The sequence below is a fragment of the Schistocerca nitens genome, chromosome 5, assembly GCF_023898315.1.
Source record: "Schistocerca nitens isolate TAMUIC-IGC-003100 chromosome 5, iqSchNite1.1, whole genome shotgun sequence".
Lineage (NCBI taxonomy): Eukaryota > Metazoa > Arthropoda > Insecta > Orthoptera > Acrididae > Schistocerca > Schistocerca nitens.
This window is the reverse complement of record NC_064618.1, coordinates 282,575,375-282,587,490: the sequence shown is the minus strand read 5'-3', so window position 1 is coordinate 282,587,490 and position 12,116 is coordinate 282,575,375. Positions and strand designations below refer to the sequence as shown.

Sequence of the window (12,116 nt, the reverse complement as noted above, 5' to 3'; positions counted from 1 at the left end):
AAACTATAGCATCCCATTAAAAAAAAAAAAAAAAAAAACAAAGTGACCTTCATATCTCTGAAGCGACTCCGCCTAGCAACAAACAACCAACGTCATATGATGGCCCCCGTTGTTCCATGCAACTTTTGTCCCATAAACTTTTCAGCTCCTATCATACTTTCGGAGTTATTCTAGGTGACAATAGTCAGTGACTCACCCCATAAATTGGCACAGTGTTTATACACTTATGAATGAATTATTTTGGCAAGATCTAAAAACTATACTATGAGATGCAGTGTAAAGAGTAAAGATAAACGTTTTACGAGGGTTATTTGGAAAGTAAGTTCCGATCAGTAGCGAAATGGAAACTTCAATAAAAATCAAAGATGTTTTATTTGCAAGGGTTTGCTACACCTTCCAGTTACTTAGTCGCTGCTCCTGCTTAGGCATTTGTCGTAGCGTTGTACCAACGTTCTAATACCCTCATCATAGAAGGCAACTGTCTGTACTTTCCGCCACTTTTCTACACTGGTCTGCAGTTCGTTGTCTGCGCCAAAATATTGTCTTCATAGCCAGCGGCTGGTGTGAGCAGAGATGAACATCAGAGGGAATCACAGTCGGGCTGTATGTTGGGTAAAGAAACACTTCCCATCGAAAACGCTGCAGGGGCGTACTCATGCCGCCTGCAGTGTGCAGACGAGAATTGTCATGAAGAAGGAAGTACGTGACAGTTACGTTATGTGGGGTTGCATGAAATCAGGTGAAACCTTACAGCAGGCACCCATACTTAGAGGGAGACATTATTGTTCTAGGCATCATTATGTGCTCACTGTGTGCTCAGAACTGAAAAGAGCAACATGAGGTGATCGACAGGATTATGAGAGACACTGCTCAACACATCTGTGCAAGCTTTAGTCGATTTTCTTTGTCGTTTCCACTTTGCGACCTAGCACACCTTACTTTTACGACTGGCCCTCGTGCGTGATAGGATTGTAGTTGAAATTTAAAAAGTAGCCACGTCTGAAGCAGGACTCACAATGAAAGGGATTTCTAGTCGAAGGCGATACCACTGAGCCATAGAAATCTCGTTGCTGTGGTAAGTCAGTCTTCCCTCCTTGCAGTGGTCAGTCGTTATTCGGCACTTACTGGACGCTGAAAGTTAATTGTCACATAACAAGCCCTTGTCTTTTATTCAATGATGAGATAGTCCAACACATTTGTGCTCATCCTCGTATATATCACGGGGAATTTGTCTGGTGATCTTCGTACTTTTATGATATAAATTATGAAATTCTCCACGAAGATCCATTCATCTGTAAATTTTACGCAAAGCGCTCATTTATCGCCTTAATTTCCTAAGTAAAGCTAATTTTATTGCTGCAACATTCCACGATTTTTGGACGCCATTTTATAGGAACAGCTGTTCGGCTCCATCTTGTAGCTGGAGCTTGCAGCTCGCGCACAGGACCCCAGGGCATGTCCGTTGAGGCTGTTTCTTGTATCTGGAATGTAGCGATTCCAGATATGACGCACTGTCGGTCACTTCTGTCGCTTGCATACGGAGCGGCGTTAACGAGATAACTCAATGGAATGTTACTGCCACCTGCTACAACTTCACGTGTCTAGCGATTTGCTTGACAGGTACTGTGTGTGAGAGAGATTATGGTGGTCTCGTGTTCTATTTTGTTCTTGTTCACGACATTAGTGCAGCATACCGTTTAAGTTTGGACGTCAAACGCTGCTGCCCAGCACACGTCTGTTTCTGCGAAGAGGTCTGCTTCCATTGCATCCGTTTTATGACTGGAGGAATAACTAAGTTGATAAGCCAAAACATTATTATCGCTGCCCACAGCGGCGATGGATGCCGCCTGGTGTCACTGCGGGCATGTGATGCTGTAGCAAAAGTGTGTAAACGGAGCAGACACGGACGGGGGATTGCCCTAACGAGAATATGGACTACAAATGTGAAAATCCATTGAGATAAGCGAGTTTGACAAAGGGCAAATTATTATTACGCAGAGCCTGTGAACGAGTACCTGGGAAATGGCGAAGCTGGTCGACTGTTCATGTGCTACTGTCGTGAACATCTACGGAAAGAGGCAGAAGGATAGTGAAATTACCACTAGACACTAAATGGTTGGACGCCCATGACTCTTCGCAGAAGGTGGAGTTTGGAGGTTAATTTACTCCGTAAACTAGTACATATTGCGATCTGTGGTATCTCTGCTGAAAGAGCACAATGCTGGTGCACGCACAAGTGTTTCGGAGCGCAACACTCATAATACGTTGTGGAACATTGAGACTACCTCTACTTGTTCACATTTTGACCCAACGACGTCGCCAGTTACGACTGCAGTTGGCATGGGATCATCGAGATTCGACCGTCGATCAATGAAACGCCGGCTCTTCGGGCGAATCACATATTTGCTACACTAGGTCGATGGTCATCTTCACAAAACACCGTCACCGAGGTGAATGGCGGCTCGAAACGTGCAGCGCACCACGAGCGGAGGCTGGTGCGAGCAGAGTTTTGCTATGGAATACACTCTGCTGTTCCTGCATGAGCCTGTGGTAATAATCGAAGACACGCTGACAGCTGCAAACCACGTGCATCCCTTCATGCTTGATATCTTCGCCGATGGCGATATCATCTTTCAGCAGTGTAACTGTCCGTCTCTCGGAGACACAACCATGCGACAATGGTTTGAGGAGCGTTGTAGTGAACTCACGTTAATGTTTCGGCAACCAAACTCGCCTGATGTAAATCCTGGACCACCCATTTGGGTCGCTATCCGGCGCCATCACTGCGTGCGCAAATCAACGGCCCGTTATTTACGCGAATTACACGACCTGTGCGTAGACACCTAATGCCGCATATCCTCACAAACCTACCAGTAAACTGTCGGATCCCGTATTCGCAGAATCAGTGATGCATTTCGTTCCAAGGATTGGCAAACAAGCTATTAAGCAGTTGACCATAATGTCTTGGCTCAACAGTGTATGTCTAACATTCGTGTGCTGTACAGTGGCTAATTTCAATAGTTCTTTGACTTTGTAAACTATAGGAGAAATGGAAAGCTTATCGGAAAATTACATACGCTTTTAAGCTAAAAAGGCATAGAGGAGTCTAGTACGAACAATTCTAGAGAGCATGGCAACGGATATAGAACGAAATCAGAGACCCTCCGATAGGATCATAACGTTTACCTGCCCTACAACTTTCAAAAAACAGTTCAAGTGGCTCTAAGCATAATGGGACTTAGCATCCTAGGTCATCAATCCCCTAGATTTAGAACTACTTAAACCTAACTAACCTAAGAACATCACACACATCCAAGCCCGAGGTAGGATTCGAACCTCCGACCATAGCAGCGGCTCGGTTCCGGACTGAAGCGCCTAGTACCACTCGGCCGCAGCAGCCGGTCCTACAACTTTCGTAGATAGACAGTCAAGGCTTTCGAATGAGAATACGGTGAGTGCTTCGTTTGGTAAGTAGTACAGGACCACGAGTGACTGCCCGGAGTGATGTTCGCAAGTGTTATGCGCTAATGGGGAGGACGTCCCTGTCACGATCTCGGCGGCATGGCGGTTAAGCATTGTTGGATGTTACGTCTGCTAAGGTCGCCTACAGCTGTTCAAATAAATAAAAAGAAACTTCCTACCCTACTATACACGTGACGAAACAACTTCGGCTGTGATCACAACTTCGTGGCGCTCGGCTTGTATGGTGTAGTGATCTTGCCACACGGCTCGGCGCGCGGTGTTTCTGTAGCTAAGTAAACGTTCCTGTTCTATTCTATCCTACAATATAGTGACCGATGGTCTTATTCCTAATGCCTCCTCCTAGTACAGTCGGTGTCTAACACCGTTGTGGCGTTCCACTTTGCATAAAAACGTACCAGATCGTCAAGTAACGATGTTTAGCGATGGTAAAACGAGTGTAACAACATGTACAACATAAACATTGATTGTGTGGAATTCAGCTTTCTCTTTTCGTCCACGAGACTAAAAAGGGGTTAGATGCAGTGCCGCTAACTTCTGGTTAGTGCTCAGTACAGTTTAGAGATGTCACCATATGAGCAATATGGTCCATATGTCACGTGGAGCTTATACTGAATTGAAATGTTCCTGGCTAATAACGTGTTGATCTTAAGGGGAGGAGGAAGGCAATTTTTATTCCTATTCTGCCAATGCTATTTTACCGTTTGATTAGGTACACTTTTCAAAAGAACTATAAGTGATAAAACAATGAAACTTTTACTGCATATATATATATATATATATATATATATATATATATATATATATATATATATATATATGCCTCAATTTACAATTAAAATGAACATAATACCTCTTATGGTTTTGAAGAAAAAAAATTTATTCTTTTACTAGTAAAATTTAACGTGTTTGGCCATTAAGCACTGTTTCTGATTGTTTGGTGGTTCTCAATTTACTTGTAATAACTTATTACCATCTGCAGTACAAATTGACCAAATTTCATGTTTCTAACCCCATTGGTTTATCAAATTATGGTACCTGAAATTAAAAAAAAGTAGTTTTGAGAAAAACCCATTTAAAGTTTAAAATTGCAATTCTAAATTACTTACCACTAATATTTTCCTGCACCATACTGAGCATCATCTGACTCATACTAATTTTCTTTTCTTCTCTTGGTCCCTCTTCTTTTCTGTCTGGCTTCTTTTGTGCGTTTTAAATTAGTGATATCTGCTTTCCGGATTCTCTCTTTATCTATTTGCAGTATTTCCACTAGATTTTATGCCCAATAATTCCAAAACATCCAGTTTTCTAATTACACCATCATTGAAGCATAAATTGGCATCATAAACACCAAATTTGAGGGTTGTAAGCAGAACAAATACAGTTTTCGGTAACCGGTTGCAAATACAGAATTCACACATTCATTTAAATTTTGGGCTTTCCCATAAAGAAATATCTTCAGCAAGGTATCTTTACAAAGGTCTCTAAATATGGGTTTAATTTCATTCATTACTGATGCAGGTAAAGAATGTTTGTGGTCATATCTGGTACTTCTCCTGTACTTGCACCAAGTGTCAGGATCATTCGGGCAAAGATCGTGCACTGGATTTTCATTTGTGGAAAGCTTATGGAAAAAGATAGCCCATACAGCTTTTTCTCTTTTTTTCTACATTCCCTACATTTCTTCTTATGTCAAGCCATAATAATTCTGTAATCTATTTCAACATTTGTCAGACCTTCACCACCTATCTTCTTGCCATCTTCCAATACTATTTTTGACTTTTCTTTCAATAATATTCTCAGTCTCTACGCCATTCTCTCCTGGACATGTCCAGTGCACTCTAATTTATAAATTGTGACATTAGGACCATAGAGTTGTTCTGCGAATATCCAGTCATAAGCCTTGCTGTCACCGTCCCCATACTGCACAGAGCGTCAGGTAAACCATCATATCTCACGAAAAAACTGTCGTATTTATATAAAACAAAAACTGTTTCACGCAGGAACGACCAGGCATTTCAAATATTCTAAAATCAAAAAACCTCCAGCACGGTGTAGCAAGGCATCAGTGCTGTAGTGCTTAAATGAAGACCAAGTGTATACCGGTGCTATTCCTTTCTACACACGACAGCGACGAGTGTGTAGAAACCACACAGGCTGCGTCAATGAGTTTTTAAGTTAGGAAAACTGCTGTGTAGTACTGCTCTATAACAATCAGTGCTTCTCATCATTTTAAACTTAATTTTTGTCTCGTCATTTTTAAACCCAGAACCCGTAAATTTTGTAAATATTTCCATCATTTTAAACTTAGGAGACGTGAGGTCTTGGGTTTGACATTTAAGGTACCTGATAAGTGAGTTAAATTGTTTAACTATGATGTGAGAGTGGTGAGGGAGGGAACTGTTTAAACTTTCATGTCAGAGAGGTATGTGCACTTAGGATAGGTTAGTTAGGGACAACCATACAGTTTTAAAGTCAGCTCCAAGATAAATTGTTTGAACTCTGGCGTCAGAAGGGAAGTTGTTTAAACCTAGAGGAATAAGTAGGCTTACGGTGCTGTATGACATATCTGCCAGGCAAACTGAAATTCAGTGCAACAACTGTTTAAATGATGACACTGAGGGAAATTGTTTACCTTATGATAGGCAATATGGCTCTTAGAACAAGTGATCTGACTGCTTTAATTAGCCCTACATGTCTCCACAGGGCTAAATGCTTTCTAGCACGCAACTTACTTCTCTTTGCCTTAACGTATTGGATTATGACGTCATAGAGCTGCACCAACATTCCATCTTAACCATTTTGGATTGTAACATAATAGTAAGAATGCAGCGGTGTAGCAGGTCCATAATCTCCAATTCTGACGTCATAGAACTGCACCAGCCATACATGCTCGACACGCTGGCTCACCATCCTGCATTTTGATGTCATAACACTAATGAACCAGTATTGTAGATCAGTCATCAAGTGACCTATTTCCACCTGCAAGACAGTATACGATCTTGGATTTCTGAATTTCCCACCAGTTTATATGAGGGTTGGAACTTTAATAGTGGTAACTATTTATTTACAGCTCGTACAAAACAGATTCTTGTTCCGGAGTTTTTGGAACACAACCTACGACCAGCTTAGAGACAGAAGTGATGACACTTGATGAAGGACCTGACCATCATTTTGCCGGACAATGCTCAAGCACGTACTGTGCAAGCTGTTACTGATTTGTTTGACTGATGAGGCTGCTAAGTGCTATACCACCTACTGCACTCCCCTGACTTAAGCCCTCGTGAGTTCAACTCGATTTCTAAACTGAAGGAAACACTTCACGGCATTCGCTTCAGAACTGCTACAAATTCGTCGGGCAATAGACTGCGCTGCTCGAACTGTCAACACAACTGGCACTGCTAAGAGTATCCTACGACTTCCACATCGCTGGCAACGGGTTATACACAATGCTGGTGACTACTTTGAAGGCCAGTAAAACTTTGAAACATGTATCTATTTTGTACGAACTGTAATAAATAGTTACCACTATTAAAGTTCTAACCCTCGTAGTTAGGACAACAGCCATACTTCCACAGAGATGTCATAGGAGTGGAGGAAAACCCTGGCTATTTTTGACTTTGTCATCATTTTATATACACAGAGCAATTGTCAGAAGTGTGGAGGTGGTGGGAGAAATCCGGTGACTCGTCAGTGACATCATGTATGACATCACTGTTGACCTACTTTGGCCCATGTTTACCTACTTGTCACCTGACTACCAAATCCAAAAGAGACATTTCAACCCAAACTTGCCTAAGGCGACTTTTTGTCGCATGTAGCGTCAAGAGTAAAGTATGGAGGACGTGGTGTTATAGTACGGAATGTTTTACTTAAGAAAACGCTAAATTTGGGCAAATATGAAAACGTTTTACAGCAATGTGTTCTGCGTACAGTAGAGGAATGGTTCAGAGAAGATGGTCATCTGTATGAGCATGAAAATGCACCGTATCATAAATGAGTGTCACTGAAGCAGTCGTTTATCGACAATAACATTCCTTAAATAGACTGCTTGCCCAGAGTCCCGACTGAAACTCAATGGCACAGCTTTGGGATGAGTTACAACGGAGACTTCGTTCCACTGACCCCAGCATACAACATCACTATCTTCCTTCTCTGGTTTCGACTCTTGACGAAAACTGAGCTACCTCTCCTCCACAGACATACAGACACCTTACTAAAAGGGTGCCCAGCAAAATCGTCATAAGAGCGAAAAAAAGAGAAGGATAGACACACTCTATTTTAAGATCCACTAACAGATGTCCAGGTACAGACGAGCAGGTAAAGTATGATCTTACCTTGGCCATCTTAAAGCAGTGTATATACGCTACTGCCCATTAAAATTGCTACACCACGAACATGACGTGCTACAGACGCGAAATTTAACCGACAGGAAGAAGATGCTGTGATATGGAAATGATTAGCGTTTCAGAGCATTCACACAAGGTTGGCACCGGTGGCGACATCTACAACGTGCTGACATGAGGATAGTTTCCAACCGATTTCTCATACACAATCAGCAGTTGACCGGCGTTGCCTGGTGAAATGTTGTTGTGATGCCTCGTGTAAGGAGGAGAAATGCGTACCATCACGTTTCCGGCTTTGATAAAGGTCGGATTGTAGCCTATCGCGATTGCGGTTTATCGTATCGCGACACTGCTGCTCGCGTTGGTCGAGATCCAATGACTATTAGCAGAATATGGAATCGGTGGGTTCAGGAGGGTAATACGGAACGCCGTGCTGGATCCCAAATGCCTCTTATCACTAGCAGTCGAGACGACAGGCATCTTATCCGCATGGCTGTAACGGATCGTGCAGCCACGTCTCGATCCCTGAGTTAACAGATGGGGACGTTTGCAAGACAACAACCATCTGCACGAACAATTCGACGACTTTTGCAGCAGCATGCACTATCAGCTCGGAGACCATGGCTGCGGTTACCCTTGACGCTACATCACAGACAGGAGCGCATGCGTGGTGTACGCAACGACGAACCTGGGTGCACGAATGGCAAAACGTCATTTTTTCGAATGAATCCAGGTTCTGTTTACAGCATCATGATGGTCACATCCGTGTTTGGCGACATCGCAGTGAACGCGCATTGGAAGAGTGTATTCGTCATCGCCATACTGGCGTATCACCCGGCATGATGGTATGGGGTGCCATTGGTTATACGTCTCGTTCACCCCTTGTTCGCATTGACGGCACATTGAACAGTGGATGTTACATTTAAGATGTGTTAAGACCCGCGGCTCTACCCTTCATTCGATCCCTGCGAAACCCTACATTTCAGCAGGATAATGCACGACCGCTTGTTGCAGGTCCTGTACGGGCCTTTCTGGATACAAAAAATGTTCGACTGCTGCCCTGGCTAGCACATTCTCCAGATCTCTCACCAACTGAAAACGTCTGGTCAATGGTGGCCGAGAAACTAGCTCGTCACAATACGCCAGTCACTACTCTTGATGAACTGTGGTATCATGTTGAAGGTGCATGGGCAGCTGTACCTGTACACGTCATCCAAGCTCTGTCTGACTCAATGCCCAGGCGTATGAAGGCCGTTATTACGGCCAGAAGTGGTTTTTCTGTTTACTGATTTCTATGCACCCAAATTGCGTGAAAACGTAATCACATGTCAGTTCTAGTATAATATATTTGTCCAATGAATACTCGTTTATCATCTGCATTTCGTCTTGGTGTACCAATTTTAATTGCCAGTAGTGTATTTAAACAGAGATTTGGAAGAAGGTAATGAGGCAGTTGTTGTCTTTCTGTGACAGACACAAAGTTTACCGGCTGGTGCCCACAGAGCAGCAGCTGAGAATAATGTCGCAGCTGAGGAACAACCCGTCCCTCGACTTCTGGTCGGGAGCGCTCCGTGCTGGCCACCCTGTGGACGTCAGGGTACCACCCAGAATGCACGGCCACATCCAAGCCTTCCTCAACCGCCACGGAGTGCTGCATCACGTGGTTATTAATGACCTCCAACAGTAAGTTTTCCACTCACACTGAATGCTACAGTTACCTTTGATTTCAGAACTGGGAAATGATACACTGTGAGTAGTATGCGAATTTTGCTATTGGGGCAACAGAATAACTGATGATAACTGAAGTAGAGCAGGTTAAAAATGCAGGATAGCTACAGCAAGAAAAGCATTTGTGAGAAAGAGAAGTCTGTTAACATTGAATACAAATTTATTCGTTAGGAAGTATTTTCTGAAAATATTTGTCTGGAATTTTGCCTTGTACAGAAGTAAAACGTGGATGATAAAACATTGAAGTAAAAGTGAACAGAAGCTCTTGAAATGTGATGCTATAGAAGAATGCTTAATATGTGTAGGTCGACTTGAAATGGTTAGGATGTGGGGATCCGGGAGTGGAAAGGGACTGAGCCCACACTCAGCAGAAAATTTGTACACTTTATTTGGTTTCAACAATTTACGCAAGCCACATGCCGTTAACAAGAACACACTGGATTGTCAAGTTAAGCACTCGTAAGGTAATTATTGAATTGTTTAAAAGCGACGACAAATAAATTAGATACTATCAAATAAAGGCGCCAATAAGAAAGGTAGAAATGTAAACATTCAAAAAGTTATGATTGAAAGAACAGATCAGTTGATAGGACACTTTCCAAGTGGTGAAGGAGTCATCAGTTTGGTAATAGAGGGAAGTGTCAAGGGTAAAAATGCTACAAAGGGATCAAGGGATGAATACAGTAATCAGGTTGAAGGGTCTGTTGGTTACAGTAATTATGCAGAAAGGATTGGTTGGTTGGTTGGTTTGGGGAAGGGGACCAAACAGCGAGGTCATCGGTCCCTTCCGATTAGGGAAGGAAATCGGCCGTGCCCTTTCAAAGGAACCATCCCAGCATTTGCCTGGAGTGATTTAGGGAAACCACGGAAAGCCTAAATCAGGATGGCCGGAGACGGGTTTGAACCATCGTGCTCACGAATGCGAGTCCAGTGTGCTAACCACTCTGCCACCTCGCTCGATGTGCAGAGAGGAAGATAGACTAGCGAATACAGCTAAATCAAACCAGTCTTCGGACTGAGGGCCACAACAGCAACACAGAGCACACACATTCACGGAAACTGTTCTTTAAAATGCGTTGTTGTTGTGGTCTGAGTAAGACGACTGGTTTAGTGCAGCTCTCCATCCTACTGTATTCTGTGCAAGCCTCTTCATCTCCGAATAACTATGCAACATCCATATTTCTGAATCTGCTTACTGTATTCATCTCTTGGTCTCCCTCTACGAGTTTAATCTATTTTACTCCCCAGACTTTCCTCCAGTACCAAATTGTGATCCATTGACGTCTCAGAAAGCGTCCTGTCAATTGATCGCTTCTTCCTGTCAGGTTGTACCACAAGTTTCTTCTCTCCAGGTATATTCAGAACCCAACTTATCTTCAGCATTCTTCTGTAGCATCACACTTCAAAAGCTTCTATTCTCTTCTTGTCTAAACTGTTTAGTGTCCAATGATTCTCACCCATACGTGGCTACAGTCCATAAAATACTTTCAGTAAAAACTTCCTGAGACTAAAATCAATATCCGATGTTAACAAATTTCTCTTCGTCAGGAACGCTTTCCTTGGCATCGCCTGTCTGCAGTTAGTATCTTCCGTACTTCGGCCATCATCAGTTATTTTTCTTGCCAAATAGCAAAACTCTTCTGCTACTTTCCGAGTTTCGTTTCCTAATCTAATTCCCTCAGCATCACCTGATTTAATTCGACTACATTCCATTGTCCTTGTTTTGCTTTTCTTGATTTTCATGTTATATCCCCGTTTCAAGACACTGTCCATTCCATTCAACTGCTCTTACAAGTCCTTTGCTGTCTCTGACAGAATCACAATGTCTAATTTACTTTACTTTAATTTGGAATTGAATTCTGGTTGGTTCCATTTGGTGTTCATTATTTTTTCAGTGTGGAAACTAGCATTCTGATTCATTCATATTCTATGAAGCAGCCATCTTTAATTTTACGTGCCACTTAATGGAAATGGTTTTCTTTAGTAAAAATTTATCATTGAGTAAAACTTTGAAGTTAAACAGCAAAATAATTAGGTCAGAAAGAACTGAATCACAAAGCACCAATGCACTCAATTAAAACTTCAAATTTCTGTTCGTGAATTGTCACTTTTATGTCAGCAGTCATAATATTATTGTTCTCAGTTCTTTTAGATCACGAAACACAATGGTTTAAAATAAATATTTCAAGTAGTTACGAAGTGACTTGGATTCAGGAGCATGAAATCGATTAGATTGAATTTAACACCGTCTTTAACAAATATCACCATGTAATTTACCAACCATCACGTAAAAGAAACTGCGTTAAGCTCCCTTGCAGTTCTATATAAGAAAATTAATTGGAGAGTCTTGCCTTATCGTTGTTGCGTGCGTCGCTAGATGTCCGATGGCCAAAGCAAAATTGCACGGCTTCTTCAGGTCTGTGATGCATTAATTACTCGTCGACCAATATGACGGCAATATGACCAATATGAGCCATTGCTGCTTCGGCAGCCATAGCTCCAAACTTGACAGCGTCACAAGCGTCGAATTTCTTGCATACGCTCTTTTCAGATATCAGAGAC

The 12,116-nt window shown here is 42.4% G+C and overlaps 1 protein-coding gene across 1 annotated transcript in view; it reads left to right on the top strand.

The window, feature by feature from the left end:
* Nucleotides 1-9,270: 9,270 nt before the first annotated feature.
* The window catches only part of LOC126260392 (carboxypeptidase B-like), a 131,779-nt gene continuing 128,933 nt past the window's right edge, over nucleotides 9,271-12,116 (top strand). The window contains exon 1 of the mRNA XM_049957720.1: nucleotides 9,271-9,509. Within this exon, the coding sequence (XP_049813677.1) occupies nucleotides 9,271-9,509 (239 nt within the window). The remainder of the gene's footprint in view (nucleotides 9,510-12,116) is intronic.